Here is a 21,073-nt window from a genome sequence, read left to right as displayed (position 1 = left end):
TAAAATTCAGGGACACGTTATAGTCAATGGTTCTTGAAAACCTTTTTATAATAGTGTTTTCAATTCCTCCCAGCAGTGTCTAAAAGGTATTCAGAAGGTTGAATTTATTTGAGGGCTTTGTGTGTATTTTGAATGCAAAGTTAGGTTTATACGACAGATAATATGGTTTTGACTACTGTGTTTGATTTTGGGTCAAAAGCCAAGGGTTTGGCCAAAACAGTGTAAGTATGAAGATGTGTGTTTAGAGTTTGGAGAAAACACAGTACACATTCAAGAAATGTGTCTTAGCAATTGAGAAAAACTGTAAAGCCACTCAAATTTTATGACAAGATTTTATTCTCAATTCTTTTTTTTCAGATTACATTCAGTTCAGATTCTATTTTAACCATAGAGAGCATAAATCTGGTTATACAATTTCAGATATTGTATTTTATAGGACCTAACATGCCTATTTGGTATAGTTGTTCATATATTTTTTAACATGTTTACATACATTTATTGCATATATTATATAAAGTCATTTTATTGATTTATTTTTGCAACAAAAGTCACAATTAAATAAAATGAGACAAACTTCTATCATTATGCACAATCAAGCATGAATTAAATACTTAAAAATAATTTAAAGTGGACATTACAGGGTTTTTTTCTGCATCACTATACATAAGATTACACAAACTACCTTGTCTCTGCAGGTTAAGACGATAACATAGATTTTTGTTCTTTGATCTGCTAACACATCCTATACAAACTATGAGTTTATCACAAAACAAATATTGGACTCAATGGACTTACCATTAACAAATATTTGAAGACTTGTATTATTGCAATCAGATAATCACTGAGAATATAACATATGTTGTTAAATAAAGAAGTTACTTTGATCCATTATATTGAATGTGTTTTCATTTTATGATAGCAGCACTCAGTTCTTGAATGTCAATCGAAAGTACTCCTCCTTCTTCTCAAAGTAGAAGTTGAATCGGGCCTTGGCATACCTATGTCAAAAAGAAGATAATAAATATACCACATGCAGTGCTTATTGGAAGACTATTAGCTTATCAGTCGGATGTAGCAGACATATTTCCTGCAGTTATGTCATGCAAAAAATCTTGTCTTTTGAGTCAAAACATTGGCTTAAATGCACAGTATGACAAGTAATGCCTTTTCAGGTTAATAATGCAGGTTTATAAAGACTTTATAAAGTAAAGAAAGTGCATACATAAAAAGAGTTTAACAACAAATTATATTTACAATGTTTTTCCCCACTGACTGTGTTTATTGTTAAAGGTGGTATTGTTGTACCCAACCTTTATGGAAGCTACTAAAGAGGAAGATGTGCATTTCTGCCATCCAATATTAGCTCTTCCAAATTGACGTTGTTATAAGATATAACAGTTTATCAGTTTAACATTCAAAAAATACACATGAACTGAAAGCAGTGCAAGAACTTTTTCACAACCTCTGTGTTTTTATAACAGACACAAGGAACTGCCGTGCTTAAACCTTCAACGATCATTATTTGCAATGAAATTCAGATGTTACAATGTTGTCAAAAAAAGAGGGAAGCATGAAAAGTAAAAAAGCAGCTACTGTAAGCAATTTTACAATGGGCTTTTGTATACCAGCCCCCTGCCCCCCCCCCCCTCCCCCAATTCCAAACAGGGCCCCACTATAAATTTTCTTATAACAATGTCTTAGTCACATTGGCTTTGGAACTACATTGAAACCACTGATTTGCCCACGCGTCCACAGATGTAACCACTGATTTGCAGACGTTAAACGAGTAAAACCGAATAAATGAAGCAAATATTACAACGGCGAGGAGAGAGGAAGAAAGAATGAAGGGTAGGGGTGCGGTTGTCCCTTCTTGGGTCCCTTTTGTCACAAGTGCATATGGCTTTCGTTATGAATGAAGCCTAGGCGTCGTCTGCCACTTGTTTATAGAAGTCAGAAAAGATTTGGCTCTAAGTGATGAAGTTGGAAGGAAACAGGCCTGGGGAGATGCAGTACACCCTCACATGCCTTCATGTTGACTACTCTTCCTTTCCCTGATGCTTCTCTGTAAATATAGGACTGATTATTGTAGGTGGGTCCAAGCCATATAGCCATAAAGCCAGATATGTACACAGCATGTTACAATAAGTTGTAGGACAAAGATATTTCACAAGAATGTTGACCCTCGTCACAGCTCAAGTTTAAAAAAATAACTCTATGGGGACAACACTATGAAACGCTTTGCTATGGCACGCTTAAGTCATTGTTGCTCTCCACCTACTTATTTCTGGTCAACCCCTGTTTTTTAAAGGAAGGTAACTTGACCCTAGCTGTGCACTTTGGGACAACTTCAGCCTGGGGCTTAGTGGGGCAGACAGCTAACAGGCACATGTGGCGAAGTCAGGGGATGAGAGGTACGGAGGGAGGACCAATGAGACTTGAACAATACAACCTCTGTTTCTACCTCGCCCGCTGGATCCTATTTCCTGAAGGTTCAGATAGACATATGGTGAGGCCCTGTTGCTGATTCACAGAGTTGGTAGAAAAGCCACACAGAGGGGAGGGTACCGTGTGTCAATAGTGATTAGTATCACTATCACAACTGGGGCTGGAAGGGCTGGAAGGGGGCTCATTGGGGGAGGGGAGAAAAGGATAAAGTAAAACTTTCAGGAGGCATTGGGAACCTTAACCCTAGCTTTAAGGTGGTGCTATATTCAGAATTTCTTAATTGTGTAAACTGGACATTGGATGTAGTATTTGCTATAACAAATGCAATGGCATAGCATGATAACCTATTTGATCATGTATTAACCAGTATGGCGTTAAACATTTTTACTCCTTTGAAGAATGTTAAACTTAGCCTCAAGATTTTGAGACTAACTTAATACACAGGTCACTTACCCTTGGAAATCAAAGTCAATTGAAGAGTACCTGGCCTGCAAGATTGCCCAGAGACCCCAAATGAAGTTGGAAGCCTTTAATAAAAGAGAAAGAGAAGAACGTGGAGAAAATAAATATGTTTTTCAAAATCAGAAGATGTTCATGAAAGATATTGCAGCCTTTAGCCAGTCCTTATGTGACTCAGATGATTTTACTTCAAATAATATAGTATATTCACACAGATGGTACTTTCATTAGCATTTCTTTGAATGACTTAAACTACAACATTTCAATGGAAATCTCAAAATGTTCAGAGCAAGAAATCAAACAATCTGCCAGCAGTATATTTTTAACAATAATTCCTGTAGTCTATTTTCCCAATGTTCCTTTCGTTCAAAGTTTGTAATATTGCATGTTGATCACAAACAGTATGGTTTAGAAAAGACAGGCCTCATTGAATCGTTCCCTTCTAACGGTATTGTTCCCTTAGGTCCTTCCATGCTGTCGTAAACTTTTTGTTGTTATCTGCCCTAATTGTAAATCTTTCTAGTAGTAACCCTAATAACAACCTAATGAGTTCCAGACAGACCTCTGTTCTATGGCCCAGTGATATAATCACATTTTTATTTGATAATCAAATAAATGGTGGAATGAAACACTGGAACAGTGTGTGGTTTCCCCAAAAAAGAATTCCTGGCACGTTTTGAGCTGTAATTTATTTCTCTCTTTTTCTGCTTGTAGAAGGAGATTGAGTGCAGTTCTACTATGATTAATAACTCCCCTTCCATTAGAATGCCATTAGCCTAACGCTAAACAGAGACTCAAATGACAGGGAGTCATTCAGAAAACCAGCCACCGGGCATGCTGGGAGATATGGATGACATCACCGATCATGCAGTCATTGGTCTTCAGTTCTAGCAACAGTCCCCGGGGGAGCTTTAGAGGACCCCAGTGTGCCTTGGCTCACACAGCCTGGGTTTAAAATCAGTTTCACTTTGGCAAATATTGGCAGTTAGCCACTGCTCAGTGATGCGGTAGTGGAGACACATTATTTAAAGTTTCCTGAAGAGTGTCACAATAAACTTTGAAGTTCAACAGTGCATCCATCTTTTTTCTTGTGCTGGGTTATGTAAATTATGAAAAAATGTGGTCAAATAATTAGGTAAATATTGAGAAATACAGCTCCACCAATCATTTCTCTAGTGACTATGAGATATCTTCCAATTCAAAGCCAGACTTGGACTGAAAACTCACCTTAACTGTTTAGTATCTACAAGTAAGATCTCCCACTTACTAAATTCAGAGTCCTCAGTTTGTCATTGAGGTCTGATTCCAATAAACTAGATATTATTGTTACCCTTATTCCATTCCAGCCCATACTTGTTCTTTTTCTTTTCTCCATTTTTATTTTAGCTGAGTGGCACTTCTTTGATAAGTACTGTTCTTTCTCATAATCTTTTGGCTCTTTGGAGAGACACACACCAGCCAAACTTGCTATGTTATAGTGAGTTATGAAAAGCACCGTTTGTCTAGTCCAGCACCACTTGAAAATTGTTGTGGTTAGAAAAATCGTTTGGAAGAATTTTTTATAATTCAGTGGTTTCTTATGAACCCTGATGGAGTCTTATATAAAGCAAAGACATGTAGGTCAGTCATAAAATGGTTGGTATTGGTGTCGATTTCTTGGGACAACGAGAGGCACATTGCCAGTGTGATGTGTTAAGTGTTACAACTTGGCTTCTGGAAAAAAATTGAACATACTCAGCACAGACTATTTTAAACGTCTGTGCCTATTTTCCCTACTTTAAACAAATCCACACATTGTTTCATGTAACGCAATACAAAGAAAACGGATATAGTGTCATTACTCCTTTGAGTGGTATATCTGTGGTATTTCATATTGCTAACACTTACCAATGAGAACTTGCAGACTTGAATATAGAGCTCAGTAACTTCTGTCTCTGTCACTGGAACATTCTGTCGTGTGTTGGGTTTGTAACTCTCCAGGTAAGAAGTCAACCAGTTTCTCTGCAGATCCCAGCTGGGGTATAGGCTGCAGTCAACATTTTTTACACCTTGAATTACCAGAAAAAAACATAAACATCCATGTTCATGCATCAATGTCACTTTGTACCAATGTTTAATGCTCATGGGAGTTCTGTTCAACAATACAACAGACTCTTTGAAACCCATCATTTAGCAACAAAATTCATTTTGACAGTGTGAGGAACTTTGAGCAATAATCAGCACATGGATGAAGATGGAGAATGCAAATTTACCAGCAAATTCATTGAAGTGATTTCCTATGTCGAAAGCCTGATAGTTATAATCTGCATACTCATAGTCAATGAATCTCACAATGTCTGAAAGAGGAGAAAGAAAATAGAGTGAGAGAATAAGTGGAACATATGTTATTATAAATGCCATTTTAACTCCCAACATGACTAAATACCTAAATCAATAAAAAATATATTCTTAATTTATCCTCAGTGTCTAAACCAGAACACATTATGAGAGCAAAATAATTTGATAAAGACTGACAGTAAAACAAACTGAAAAGCAAATACATTTACCAAGATGACTTTTAACAGACGTTTCACCTATCTAGTTCACATATTGTGGAAATGGAGGCTCTTAACAAAGTCTAAAACATACCTTAATGATTTGAACCAAACTAAAGTTGATTGGTTAATACTGAATGAAAAATACAAAGATTGAATTATGAATTTTTCTAACTCACTAACAATTCTGATTAATCTCATTTCTGGCTTTGCCCCACAATAATTTGACAAACTTTGTTAATTTAGATGAGAAATCATACATTCTGTTGACATTCTGCTTGAAAATATTTTCAATTTTTACCCACCCATTTTGTGATCATAGATAATGTTTTTAGTCAACAGATCATTGTGGCACAGTACAATCGGAGAGATTATGTTGGACAGGTGTGTTTTCAGTGACTCAATTTCACTTGAAAGCTGTTCAATGCTGGGGACATCTTGCAAGATTGTGAAACTGAAAAAAGAAAAACTGTAAGTGTTGCACATGGTAGCTACCAGATCTTTCATGTGTTCACAATTCAGAACAATATTTCTAAAATTACATCAGAAATAGCTTGAAGGAAATGTGCCCTTCTGTAGGTAAAACCATTGACAGACAAAATGACACAGAGATAGAAATTCACGTGTCAAACACATACTTTGTTAGCACCATGTTGCAAATTTCACGGGTAAAGCTCTGTTGTAGGACATTGGATAGTAGATCAAGAGGTCACAAGTTCAAATCCCTCTCTGTATGTCACTTTGGATAAAAGTGTATGCTATAAAACTGTAACATGTCATTTTAGTTGTTTGTTATCTCAAATCAGCCCTTCATTTGCAACACACGTGCTCATGGGGATGTTAAATGCGTGCCTTTCCTCAGTCTGACAACCCTATTAAAAACAACTCTTCATCCTATGATGTTGTTAAGATCATGCCTTCTCAATTCATATCTAGACTTCCTTTCAACAGTGAGAAAACAAGAAAGTAATTTAAACAGTAATACCTATTTACTTAAAGGGAACAAACTGTTGTGACTGTATTATACACAGTTGTCAACATAATTTAGTAGGGCCTGTTAGGAATGTACAATAAAGAGAGTGGGGTAGTGCCTCTTGTTTATAGCGGACTATCGTCTCCCTTAAACAGCTCATTCTCTAGTACATTTCCTGTCAACTATTTTTATATACTCTTTTTCCTTTTTTCTTCTAGGTTTTATACAGATTTTGTTTTTGTTTTTTCTCACAAAGGTAACCCTTTATTCAATTCCATATTCAATCAAAACTATTGTGCATTTTATATAAAAATCTAATTTCTTCACAGTAATCAATCATTATAGTACATGTCAGGAACAAGTGTTTGCTTCCCATGCAATTTGTAATATATTTATGTTTCAAAGTCATCAGTATTCATGAATACATTATTTGCGAATATATCTATGATTTTAAATATGCATTGACTGTTTTCTATGGACAAGACAACTAATCCTCCTTTTGTCAACCAACATCTTAAAGGCACAATTAAATTATTGGATCTTTATCTTGCATAAATACAACACCAAAGAAATACTTATAGAGCAAAAAATAGAGAACTCTGCAAGACTCTGAAATTGCCATTGACATCCCTATAATTCAGCACTGCCATCAGAACTTTTTGCTCTCCCTTTTCTCCTAATCTCTCTATTTCGAGACGACAGTCAAGTACGTTTGCCTCCTGTGCCTCTCATGTCTCCCAGTCAAGTCTCCGTTCCAGATAGGTAATTAGTGGAATTTCCTCCTCTGGTGGCTCGTTATCAATGTGCCTTATTTACATAAGGTTTTCAGCGCCAGCAGAGCACCACTGATTTCTGCGTTATATTGTGTGATTTGTGCTTGGTGTCAATGGAAGACATAGCAGGGGGTCTTTGGAGCCGCGGAGGTGACTAGTGCAGTTCCACAGCTGCCTGATGTTCTCCCTCTCTCTCAGCCCAGCATGGGATTGTAGCGCTGAAGACCTCTTCTGCAGGTGCAGCCTCTTCCTGCCCTCCATTTCTTCTGAAGACTCGACTCGAACTTCGAGTGCACAGCTCGAGTATAGCACAGCTCGAGTATAAAAGTCTCTCTGATGCTTTTAAATGTGCTAAGGTTCTCTCTGTCTCTCTTTTTTTCTGTTTGTGATACATGCATGCTGATACAATGACATACAAGTAAGATGTATGTAAATGTATCACATTTTATACATTATTTGTCTACAGTTGTATGAAAGCATTCTTTCTCCGGTGGATTTTCTTGATTTGGCACCCTGTGCCGATTTGATAATTTTTTATCAAGTACATTTCACTACCACACAGTGAACAGTAAGCATTAAGTTATTCAGCCTCTGAAATGTATCACAATTTAGCCCCATCTATTGGGCTTCGAAATGTGGTGCAACTTGAAGGTAAAATCTCAGATAGGAGTGCCAAACAGGTTTTCCATGGTTTTGGAAAGTTATGTACATTTTTTCGTTTTAATTCACAGAAAAAATGGAGCCTGAGTCAATTCTTAGATTGTATGAAAGGTATGAATATGGTAATACTACTATTGTAGTATGAATGAAATAAAGGTCCACGCTTTAGAAAAAGAAACTTTGCTTCCAATACAGACAGCTATGGGCTTACAAGGTTGTCTGTGGTCTGTCATTGTAATGTTACAAAAGTGACACAGACATCCTGACTCTGTCTCAGCTATTGCTTTTGTCTCTGGTATAAGAAAGGAGGAAGTAAACTCTCTCTTATCAGGAAGTCCTCTCTCTCCCCTGAGTTCTCTTGCATGAAATGGATGACCTAGACCACAGCTAATTGCTTGGCCCTCTTTCTGAGACATGAAGAACACACTTTGTGTTTGTTTGATTTGCCTTGAATCTGGGGAGTTAAAGCAGACCCAGTACTTGTCAACATAGGTTGCATGGACTTCTGACCCCTCACAGACAATGTAAACAAGCCTGAACAGTGGAGTGATAAGAGAGGGTTGCATGAAGATTATCTAGGGTCTGCTTCTTAGAAATGGCTGGACTTCCCATATCACCTTTCACTCTATGACCCTGCTTCAGATAACACAATGTCATGACCAAAATCTCCACCTCTCGGACGGTCCAATGACAGCTCTCTATTTCAACATCTTTGCATGACAAGAGATAGTGAGGCCTGCAAACTTTCAAAGATAGTCCATAGAACTAAACACTTGCAGTATTACTGTAATTGCAATTTTCAATGAAAATGGAGGACACTTTGGTATAAAAACTTTGTACACACATTTGCGAAATACGATGCCGGCATTGAACTACCTACTGTATATTATGTTCTGTGATATCTGTAAGGCAAAAAAGCTGTGTTCATTACATAATGGAGGTCATCATTTTTTTTGCTTACCCCTCTCTTCCATCGCTTTTGGTGTTCTGAACCAGTTGTAGAAACTGGGACATCCTCTTCCACAAGACAGGTTCAACTGGAGACTCCCAATCTGGTTTGATAGAGTGAATTTTCCCCATTTCTGATGCAATTAATCTGAGGGAGAGAAAAGCCAAAATATTGCCAGAGGAAAACACATCAGGGAATAAACAACTATACAGCTTATCACTTCTTTTCCCATTGCTTCCAAATTGGATTTACATTTAGTCATTTAGCAGACGCTCTTATCCAGAGCGACTTACAGTAAGTACAGGGACATTCTCCCCGAGGCAAGTAGGGTGAAGTGGCTTGCCCAAGGACACAACGTCATTTGGCACGGCCAGGAATCGAACCAACAACCTTCTGATTAATATCCCAACTCCCTAACCACTCAGCCATCTGACCCCCGAGGATGCTATTTGATTTAGAATTTCAAATCCATAGAAGTGGTTTTCTCAGCGACTTGGAACTTCCTTAGACATTGCAGTTTTTTTTGGTCTTTGATGTGATTGATGAGGAGAATGATCCCACGGTTTGCCATGTGCAGTCTGTGTTCTATCAAACAATTTGACCAGAACTTTTTAGAGCATTATCATGAGAATGACACTAAGCGTACTGTGCAGTTTCATACAAACTTTGAAATACAACATGACCCCTTCTTCTTTGACCACTAAGTAATAAAGTCCACCTTAAAACACACATAAAATGACCCTAAATAGTGATGATCTTCATCGTTCTATGTGTCTCTTGATCAGCCAACCAGACACACAATAATCCCTCGGCCTAGATACAGCAATAAGATGACATTCATTACCATGTTCTGTGTACTAGCCATAGAAAAATTGTAGTTACATAAGAATAACTACAGTATGTAATTAAATAGTTTTGTGTTCTATGTATAAGAAGGGGTTTAAGGGGTAAGCGGGTGGGCAGTTGAAAGTTGTTGCCCAAACAAGATCAATGTTAACATCCACTTACTCCTGGATAGTCAAATCTCCCCAGTTTTCCTTGTGTAATAACTTAGACCCCTAAACCTTAATAAAGTGTAACTACATGGCAGTTCCGATGTAACTACAATGTTGTTCCCATAGGTTTACTATGCAGTTACATATTAATTATTGCAACCTCATTGTAAAGCTTGCCGAAGGTACGTGTTTTGTCATTGTTGAAACTCTTACTTTACTTTGAGATTGTGCTTGTATATGTGTTTTTTTATGTGTGTATAGGCTTGTGCCTCTATGTGTACAGACTGTGCACAAAAAAACAGTTTTTGGACCTGTAGATGGCAGGCGTCCTAAGCAGAGTGTCGTCCAGCACAGTCCCTATCACAAACTCATAGCAGATGCCATTCTGGAAACTGCAGTAGATTTGAGGACCACAGTTGTGGGCGTGGAGTAACTTAAACATGTCCACCTCTCTGTTCCGGTCCACATAGAGCTCAGTCCTTCTGCCGTACACGCGCACCAGCACTGCCCCAGCATCCTGGAGCGAGTCCACAAAGCAGCCCAACAGTTGGTTGGTGATACCTTCTGTGAACACCTGAAATGGGAACAAAACAGAGGCATTAACCAAGAGTGAACTAGTAAAAAAGTAATTGCAAAAATTATGAACAATTTCAGTAATAGTGTTCCATTGCATTGCTTGCCATCACTTTTATATATATGTGCAGATATACAGTATGGGAGTATGGACCTCTTTGTGGTTCAGGGTCAGCTGGATGAACCCTTCCCATATTCTAGTATATTCGTAGACTCCAGTAGCTTCTGTTTGCTTACAAGGTCATTTTGTCTTTTTGTGCATTGGTCTCCATTCATTGTCTGCTCAGCGCTTTCTCATTCAGAACACCTGTCCCCAAGGCCCCCGCTCTGACCAGTAGGACTACACAGAACACAATGTTTCATCAAGAGCTAGAGAGAACAAACATGGTTGCCTTGACATTTGATGAAGTATTCATACCACTAGATTGAAAGCCTCTTGAACAAATAGAGGTTGGTCAGTCAATGTGATCAAATGACTTTTTCATCAGAATTGTGTTGTATGAACGTACAAGATATCATGATTGATTCAATTACAAAGTCTGTTTTTCGTTTACTCTCTTCACTTCACTTACTTCAAAAAGCTATTAAATGTACAGTTTTGGTGTTTTTTCCATTGTCAACAGAGAATTGCTGAAGGAAGTGTTTAACTTGTTAAAACAATAAACTGTATTCATGTTCTGGGAATATACAAAGCAGTCCAATATTAAATTTGTTCCTTCAACTTTATATTAAAGCAATGAATGAATTGGTTGGACACAACACACAAGGCTATAGAGGTTAATAGATGTCTGTGCAATCCTAACACTAATGTGTCTGCCATAACATGGCATTCAATTTTCATTTTATCTGTGTTCTTACAATGTGATAACCTTACCATTTAAATATGTTGTGTAAAGCATATAGCAGAAACCATGGCTTAGTGAGGAAACTCTTGGTAGAATGGAGAAAGGTGTCTCTGGGGTTTACCATTTCAAAGTCTATGTACTTAAACTAGAAGTACCATGGATCTATCAGGTTACAGCAGGGTTCCACCACAACCCAGACAAACACCAATTATCTTCCTTTCTGAGATTATCCAGTTGTTTGAACACACAACGTATGTTCTATAATTTATAGAACTAAATTCAACCTAGATTATGTCTGTAGCTAATTTTAAGGAACTGTCGAGTCAAAGGTTTGACCAAAATTATTATCTTCAAATGCTTGACCATTAAGAAAGAGAGAACTTCCAACAGCACTGTCACATACCTGCATGTTGACGAATGTACTAGCCCAAAGCTAACACACATAGCTCTCTTAATGTATTTGAGTTTGTACACTCAATACATTATCATACATTCTCTTATTCACTTGCCTTCAATTTGATCTCCTCTTGCTTCCATTGAGGCCGAATTCTCCGGAGCAACTCCAGGACTCCATTGTGTGGTGTCTGTTCACTCACACACACATCCAGGTGGAGGAGTTGACCTGTGCTCTTAAAGTAACTGTTCATTGTCCCTCAATCTAAAATCCCAAAGGCTATGTTTAGTGGTATTCAGACCAGCCTGCGTCTTAATATTGTCAGCATATCCCCTGCTCGTCTAGCCATATGTCCAGTGACTCAGCATACCAGCTGACTTATCAAGGAGCAATGTTCCTTTGGGCATCTCGACCCCTCTGGTTTGAGCCAGTCTTTACACATTAACTACCTGTGTTGGGTGTTCTATTGGAGCATATGTATTACCTGTACATGTGTTCAAACTGAAAAGTGACCTGTAGATAACAATTCCAAAGACTTTAATTGATATTTGAGACCTTCATCTGTAAGGTATTCATGAAATTGAATGCCTTTTATAACTAAAAGTGTTTTCTGAATAGCCTAACAAAGTTTATGGGAAGTGAACAGCATTTGAATATACCTTGAATTAACAGTTGCAGTAAGAGTCCACTATTTCAGTCCACTATGTCAACCTAGTCATATCTGTTGTTGTTCAAATAGCAACAAGAGTGCATTGAACCTATTTACGGTTTTTAAATGATTAGTTGTTTAAAATGTATTATGAATGATTACAATTAAGACAAGATAAAAGTTCAGGGAACATTTGGGCACAATATTAAACAAGCTTTTAGAAACAAATGAAATACACCTGTCATCAAATTTCTTTGCAGAGTGAAAGACATTTTGTATTAATATCTATATGGTACTGACATGCTGTAAGTCAGGGGGTCATATGGCTGAGCGGTTAGATAATCGGGCTATTAATCAGAAGGTTGCCGGTTCGATTCCCGGCCATTGTGTCCTTGGGCAAGGCCCTTCACCCTACTTGCCTCGGGGGGAATGTCCCTGTACTTACTGTAAGTCACTCTGGATAAGAGTGTCTGCTAAATGACTAATTGTAAATTGTAAGTGCGACTAAAATGGTTTGGCCAGAAGGCAGAATCACAAACAAAAATGTGTTTTCCTTGTCACAGTAACTTTCCTCCTTTTCCTCTCTCAGACAAAGGCTTCTGTTTAGCTGCATAGTCCTTATGAATCTTCACAGACCTTGAAGATGACAGGGGACAAATTAATCATTGATTAAAGTTGATTAAAGGATCAACAAAGCACCCAAGAGTTTAAGAAGGGAGGGAATACGGTACAGCCGTGAAGAGGCTATTGAACAAAGATTATCTTTATAAATGTATTACAAATTATATAAAAAACTGTGATGGACATATTCAAATATTGTTCTTACTTTACCAGCATACAGTCAGAACCTAAGCATGGCATAATCCATCTTTCTCATACTGTCTTAGAACTTATTCAGGAGAAAAGTTCCCTTTTATTACTGATGGCAAATCTTAGACAGTGCCCATTATCAAACTGTTCTATAGGCTAGAGAAAACTACACAGCCAGTTAACCTTTTTATATAGTCTTTCAATTGAGGTTGTCAAGGCCTTTGATTTGTGATGTTCCAGTGAGAAATCATACGGCTTGGGTCTCATTTCAGCCACCAGTACAGTACATTTATATTTCTGCGCCAATTGAATCCAATATGTCATCCCTATGCATTTTCCCTCCAAGAGTCCTGCCTTCCCTCTATAATTTCCATGGACATTTTGTGTGCAAATGCAGTAATAGACACATTTATCACATCAATAGGGATTCAATTTTCTTTTCAATCACACACCGGTATGAATAGCAACGCTTCCTCTGCACCCAACAATGAGAGGCCATTACCGCACAGCCAAAGGATGGCTCGCCTTTACTAGCATTCAGAGAAGTGTGTCAAACTGTTTGCCGTCGCCACCAGCATTTGTTCTAGACAAACGGGAGACGGCTTTCAGACAGGTGATATCCAATTTTATTGTCAGACAAATGTTATTTTTTGTTTCAACAGGGGTATGGTAATGACCGAGGGTGGACCTTGGTGTTCCTGTCTCTTGTAATGCAGCTTGTTAGTCCATATAATACACTAACTCCCAGATCCTGACATGACACTGGCTGTCAGTTCATTATGTGAAGAGGGTGACACATGTGACAAACTGCATTCATAGCAGTTACTACTGCAACAATACATGGGTGAGAAAAGAGGAAAGATGTTTCAGCAATAAGGATGACATTAAATTACATTATTGTCAATCTCTCTATCACTGGGCTTTACTTTGTTGCTAGTTGTTTCTGATGTCACCCTGGATGTCACATTCCAATTTACATTGCATTGTTCATGAATTGTAGATTACCTTTTTTAAAGTGGTCATTGAGTTGCATCTGAAGTCTTGAGCTAATTCAAAAACTCCATTGGCCTTGAAAAGATATGGTCACATAGTGCCTTCTTTATTTTTGAATATTCTGTCATCTTTTGTTAGAGTGTGTTGCTTTGTTTTTCATTGCCAAACGGACTCAATCTTAACCATTAAGGTCATCCACAGAAAGTAAAACTGAAGCAGCCAAATCAACTTCTCCAAAACCTGATATAACTCACTGGCAGACAGAAGCTTGCAAAATACCTCACCACAACTTTCTCTTTTTGTCCTTGTACAGTACAGCATCTTCTTGCATGTGTCTTATTGCTTTGCTTCCATATGCCTGTAAAACTGTGTCAGGTTCAGCCTTTAAATGTCGAGTACAGAATTTGTTTTCATAGGCACAGCATTTTCTCTAAATGTCACACTAATGCTTGCAGTGGGTATGAAATGGAAGCAGAGTGGTTGGTCAGGACTGTGTTTATAAACCATCATCTGACAAAGAACCGGCAGCCAACCGAACCAACGTCATTGTGTGGGCAGAAAAACCACCATCCATCTATTAATCTTCATGGAAAGTATTGAAGAGTTGAGGTCTGGCTACTGCTATATAGCTTGAAGTGGGAGGACACCAGAAATCCACAGTGCTCTAAAATGCAGTTGTTCACATTGCAGAGTTGCAGATGAAGAAATGCAAAATAACATTGGGTCTGGAAGTGGACGTCTGGAGTATACGTCCATTTGTGCGTGGAACATTGATAGACATGTTTTTGAAGTCAGTATCCTCCCTTTTCTGAGCTGATTTCAATCAACACTGTAGATTCATACTACACTGAGCATAGCTGACAGTCTGTGTGCCATGTAATGCTAATGAATTAAATATGCAGGGCATCTGACCTTGGTTTGGAAGAGCTCCCAAATATTTTCATCTTCAAATGAAAAGAAAGTCTGCAAGTGATTATGGAGTCATAATTACGTATTCACTTTCATCTAGAGAAAATTATTCTCCAGTCTGGTTCCATTGCTGTCTGTCCCTCAAATTTTTCAAAACCATATATTTATAAAAGATTCAGCAAATGCACCTGTGGTATAAACGTATGTATATTGGTTAAGGTTACTCTACTGGTCCAAGCCTGAGTGCTTAATACTTAAGTAGTGCTTCGTAGTATTAGGATGTAATAAGAGACTACTGTGTGTTTTAGGTAAGATGCCACAAAAAGTGCACTTAAGTTGTCTACCATTACAATGAAACCAGTGTATGGTTTTCATGAAACAAATCCAAAAATGACTTTCATTAATTAATCTGTATTTGGTTATGGTCTGACCAACACACACACTCACGGGTGCACCCCCCCCCCCCCCCCCCACACACACACACACACACAAAACCCACTTTCAGGAAAGGCAGCAACCAATCAACATGCTTCTTTCTCAGTTCACACCCATAATAGACTCAGTTTTGTTTTGTAATTTCTGCACTCAAAGATAGAAATAATAGTCTGTCTATTCCCTGACGCCTTTACTGCTTGTCGTCTCCGTGTAGAAGAGCGACTTACGAGGGAGCGATTATGTAGTTGCCATGTTCCATGGGAGAGCAGCAGTGCGGAGCAGCTCTGGGACAAGAGGCGGCAGTCTCACTGGTATTGATGCTTTGTTTCGAAGAAAGCAGCCGCAGCACTGCACTAAATGGACTTAAGTAGACAAGTGTCTACTTGAGGGGGAAAAAACAGCAAGGTTTAGATAAGAACAGGAGCAAAAAGTATACTTAAGAGATATATCAGAGCAGGTGCAAATGGGCCTGAAGTCCCTTGCAATGCTGCCTGGCAGCAAGGAGGTCCTAAGTTTGATTCCAGCATGCATTGTTCGGCGCTGAGGTGGACTATCTCCCAGGTCTTTCTGTGTGAAGTTTGCATGTTCTCCCTGAGTTCACATGGGTTTCCTCTGCAAAATAACACCAGTAAGAAAACATTCAGAATAGAAACTCCTGGCCATGTCCCTGGCTAGGAAATGGGTGAGCACTTGGACTTGGCTCCTGGTCACCGTTGATATCGCTTACCACTGCTCCTGGCTGCCCTTGGAGTAAAAACAGCAGGTTATGAGAAAGCAGGGAAAGAATTGAGTCAGTGGACACTCCTGAATATGTGTGTGTGTTTTCTGGTGTCGCAATTAACTCCTTACACGCACGCGTGTGTCACATTATATGACTAATGATTAACACTTCTTTTTCAGATCTTTTGGGGTTTGGTTGTGAGTTAATTTACAAGATGCATAGGTAGTACCATAGTCTAGTAACAGAGTTATTTATATAGGCTACACGTTAAACATCAGTTGGACATTGAACATTGGTCACCACAAACGGTGAATATTTAAATAAACTTGACAACCTTTATGGACAAACAAACTGCAACAGAGATGCAATTGAACATTTACCCAACGGAAGTTTCTTCCCCTTGTCTTTAATTCACTATGACATATTTTGGAGTATATGTTACTTGTTTGTGAGTTACTGATTATGACAGTAGTTAGGACAAATCCAGGTCAACACCTCCGAAACACAACCATTTCATTTTGCACACAGGGTGACAGTGTGAGCATGCATAAGCACACCACACAGGTTAATATTTTATCCTAGATGTCCCTTCAGAGCACATGGTTAGTCATTTTAACACGCATATATTATTATATGAATACAATATGCTGTGTAGGTAGACACATATTTACTTTTTTGTAGGAAATAACAAACAGGCCTATAATATCTGTAAAGATTTTGAAGTTTACAACAATTCAAACCTATTCAAACTACCTCAATGCTTAGTCCAGTTGTTCTTAAACTGGCAAATGTTATTGTATCAAAGACTTTTACTTTGCTTAATCTCTGAGAAATCATTTAAAAAAAGCCTGGTTAGAGGCATTTCTCAATAGCAAAACAGTGTGTGACAAGTGAACAGAGCTATAACATACAGTTGTAGTGGGGTTTAGAAGTACCTGTCTAGTCTAGTCGTACAACGCAGTTTGTGAGCATCAGCAGTTAGGGCTCAGATACAGCGGAATCTACACAAATCTCCAGTCTCCTTTAGCACGGATGCAGAGAGGACGGCTAGTGAAACAATCTACCCCACAAGCCGTCAGGGACATTAGATTGACACAGATAGAGGGAGAGAGAGAGAGAGAGAGAGAGAGAGAGAGAGAGAGAGAGAGAGAGAGAGAGAGAGAGAGAGAAAGAGAGAGAGAAAGAGGGAGAGAGAAGGAGAGAGGGAGGGAGGGAGGGAGAAAGAGGGGTGGTGGGGATTCTGGTGTTCAGGGGGTCTACGCTTGTTCAAAGGGGACATTGCTAAGTGGTGGAGGCATGCTGTTGTGGTTTTTCACGGGGGTGGGGGGGGGGTGGGGTATGCAGCCCATTCGACAAGGTTGGGACTTGGAGGGTTGGTGGGTATGGTTCGGGGGACAAACAGACAAATGTACTTATAGCTGCAGGGCAAAATGGATGGGGGGAGGTCCATTCTCCATCAAGGAATGTGTTATCTACCGTTTTGTTTTTTGAACTGAAAAAACTTAGCAGCTTTTATTTGCAACCTTGTGTGCTTTTGTGTGCTTGTGTTTTGAAGGAGTGGTTGTGTTCCTACTGTATTTCAGATTGAGTTGTGTTCACATGCTTTCTCAAGTTTTACCCAACTGCCAGTGTATTTTTGGGCAAAATGTATATAACTCCAACCTAGGTACTTAAACTTACTTATTGTGTGTTGCATACTGTTTATTTTTGTTTCAACAAGCAAAATAATCTGTACTAAAGGTTTTGTATTTTATTTGTCTGAGCAACACCTCAGTGTTTAAGATGGAATAGTTTCAGGTTCAACTTTGTATTGTGTTGAACAGTGGTCTGGATTGCATTTCGTCATGTACTGCAATTTAAAATGTAATCTAAACTCTAAGGATAGCCAATAAAAATGTTCACATACTGTATTTCAAGATTTATCCATGGATGTATCACTTTTGCAGTCAATACAGTACAGATCTGAGTCACCAAACCACACAAACAGATGTCATGCTGTCTTTCACTCAACAATCACACAAACACATGTGGCCTTTAAGGGATCTCAGCGAATCCTTAAGTGAATACACTTGAACACATTTTGTTTCACCTTCAAGAATAAATATTGTCAGAAGAAAAATGGCATACAGGAAGAAGAGACATATATTTTACATATTATGTAGTTTACATATAAAAGGTGATTATTTCAAGGCATGACAAACAAAGAGTCTTTATAACAGAGCTACTGTAAGAAGCAACAATTACTGTACAATTCAGGATGCAGTGCAGTTTGGCCTTTGTGTCTGGTTTCACAAGTCTTTTTTCCCTGTTTTCACCAAGACCAGACACCGTGACCACAGAAATGTTCATATTAATATGGTGTTGATGATTCGGTGTACAGTTGCAATTAAAAATCCTCTGGGTCTGGGAGAGGACCAGAAGAACCCATGAGCTATTAGATACAAAATGTTAATCCTTTAATTGGCCGTCAAGTATAATGGATTGTGCATTCGTTGGTCTCTAAAGGTCAAACTGGAAATAAATGCTGTTAAATATGTAATTATGTAGGGTCCAGTACAATATATAAGTGTGGACATGTGTATGTGTGTTTATATACTGTATATGTGTACATGTTTGTGTGCATGTGTGTAAGATGAGCAAAGTAGCAGTTCCTTTGGAAAATAATCAGACGCTTTCATGTTTTCTGTATTGTGTCACAAACGTTATTGAAAATTGACCACATACTATTCTTTTCTATCGGTCTTGTCACAATATGCCATAATGACACATTGATTTTTGACTGAAATTTTAAATTATACAATAGTTATGAAATGTTATTCAGTACTTTGCAGATCACGATTAACCCTAACACTTTGAGGATCCTCTCAAACTCCATCTGACTGTATGATGAGTGTGGATGAATTGCTATACATCAAGCCTGTCCACCGATATTATACGTGCGGTTCAAATTCAGGTTCAGGTTGGGTTCATCAAGGACATTCAAATGGATGGCATTAGCCATGTGATGAGCAGTACGTATTCTTTATTCAACTTAACAACTGGCATTCTTACAAATGAGTTTGCCTGTTTAGACCACAAAAATGGTATTCCTAATTCTATCCAAGTCCTTTAAGTACCATTGGAGAAGCTGCAGCTGGGCTGTCATGCAGACACTGAGGAGGGTCCTCAATCTGGGCACACAAAACTTTGATGCAATTGGGCTCTTGGTCATATCCCTGGCCAATGCCCTACTTGCCTAGTTATTTATACATACTGTAGTTTATTCAGGCGGCCAGCTCTAGAAAGAGTCTTGGTGGTCCACATTTTGTAACCTTTTTAGGGGATCATGGAGAGTTGCTTAGACCTCAAATGGTTTGGATTTTGCTCTTGCATACAAGGTGAATTGTGGAAGCTCATTTGAGTAGCTGTGTGAATTATTTTTTTTAATTGCATGTAATGTGCATGTAATGCACTGAAGTTCTATAGACATCTCATTGATTATCAAAATATGCAGCAAGCTTGATTACCATAGAAAACAATCTACTGTATATTCAATAACAATAAGACACGTTTATACAGTTCAATAATATATTCATATATTTCAAATGTAATTAATTTACTGAAACTTTTTTTGTCATAATGAGGTATTGTGAGTTGATACAAATGTTGAAAACAGTTTTTGTAATCCATTTTAAATTGTAACAGACAAATTTGGATAATTGTAAAAGTAATTATTCATTTCCGAAGGCAGTCTGTTTGAGGTTCAATTTCCTGATTGCCTTTGTCAAGAGCACATTGTATGACATCAACGTGCTGACTAAAGTGATGTATGTCTTCATTGTGCTTCTTCGATTAGAACATCTTTAAATTGTTTAGTAAATAAATTGAAATACATTTCAGAGTATTGTTTTCTAAGCGGTTAGGCCCTGTAAAAAACTTTTTGTGACAGACATGAGGAAATGTGTTTTATGTTCAAAGTGAACAACAAAAAGAATATGAATCTTTGAACGTTCGGTTCCGCCAAGTCTTCACACATACTTGAAGTCTGCATTTGTTCATATTTTGACAAGGAGGAGAAAGTAAGCTAAACTTAAGGACAAGAATAGGCAACAAATAATATGAGTGAGGCAGTCTAAGAGTTGGATGTTAGGTCAACCCAAAGCTGTGATGCTCAGCCCCAGACATGGCCTAAAAAAATAACATCAAAAGAACATGTCCCTCTATGTCTCACGCTCTACATATTTCATTGGGCCTTAACAAAGCGGCCAGGAGCAAATACAATCACAAAGCTCTCTGAACCCAGAGCCATGGACACCACAAGCGCGTTCACACGCACACACACACAGACACTCACGATCGTCTTAGCACTGGACCACAGTAACAAGCCTGTTCTGTGCCCTTAAGGGAAAAGAAGCAACAGAAATGGAGACATATGATGCTCAATTGTCTCTCCAAGGAGAGGAAGGGTTACAGAAAACAAGAGTGTGAAGAAACTTTCATCAGGCAGATGACAATACAAAGGGATAGTGCTGTGTGTTGCCTCCCACACGACCAATACAGTACTGGCTCCTTCTGTCGAAGGCTGGAGGACAACCAGCCACGGTCCCTTTGGTCCTCAGAATTCTTTGACCTGGTAGTTCAAAGTCAATAGAGGACCTTTGGACTCTCTTCTGTATTTTTTCCATCTCTCTCAATCATTCTGAGTGTGGGACAAAAGCCTTGTTCTTCAATACAAAACTACATTATTCCTTGGAGATGTACATTGATAGAGCGAGAGATGGAATGATAGAGAGGGAGAGGGGAGAGAGAGAGATGACTGGCTAGGAATTCATTCGATTTAACCATATAAGCCTTTTCACTCTGACTGGCAAAACGGCTTTCACCAATTTAAGGCTCTGTCAGGAAACCGAAAGCTAAAAACATTTTTTCAATAGAGAAAATCAAGAAAAATCAATCAGAAGCCTTGTTCTGAAAAGT

General features: G+C 38.4%; 1 protein-coding gene across 2 annotated transcripts; it reads right to left on the bottom strand.

The window, feature by feature from the left end:
• Positions 1-304: 304 nt before the first annotated feature.
• On the bottom strand, positions 305-11,980 carry zgc:113516 (uncharacterized protein LOC541449 homolog). 2 transcript variants are annotated; one of them, XM_062462058.1, is made up of 8 exons: positions 11,716-11,980; positions 10,100-10,362; positions 8,806-8,940; positions 5,744-5,892; positions 5,157-5,240; positions 4,792-4,952; positions 2,899-2,972; positions 305-998 (listed from the first exon to the last, which is right to left on the bottom strand). In XM_062462058.1, the coding sequence occupies exons 1-8, from the start codon at positions 11,851-11,853 to the stop codon at positions 926-928; spliced, it is 1,077 nt and encodes a 358-aa protein (XP_062318042.1). In that variant the 5' UTR covers positions 11,854-11,980; the 3' UTR covers positions 305-925. The 2 variants fall into 2 exon arrangements, with proteins under 2 accessions (XP_062318042.1, XP_062318043.1); XM_062462059.1 differs by lacking the exon at positions 11,716-11,980 and adding an exon at positions 10,599-11,413.
• Between the last annotated feature and the right edge of the window lie 9,093 nt (positions 11,981-21,073).

Source organism: Osmerus eperlanus, chromosome 5, assembly GCF_963692335.1.
Source record: "Osmerus eperlanus chromosome 5, fOsmEpe2.1, whole genome shotgun sequence".
Classification (NCBI taxonomy): Eukaryota; Metazoa; Chordata; class Actinopteri; order Osmeriformes; family Osmeridae; genus Osmerus; species Osmerus eperlanus.
Note: the sequence above shows the minus strand (reverse complement) of the source record. Positions and strands in the feature narration are given on the sequence as shown.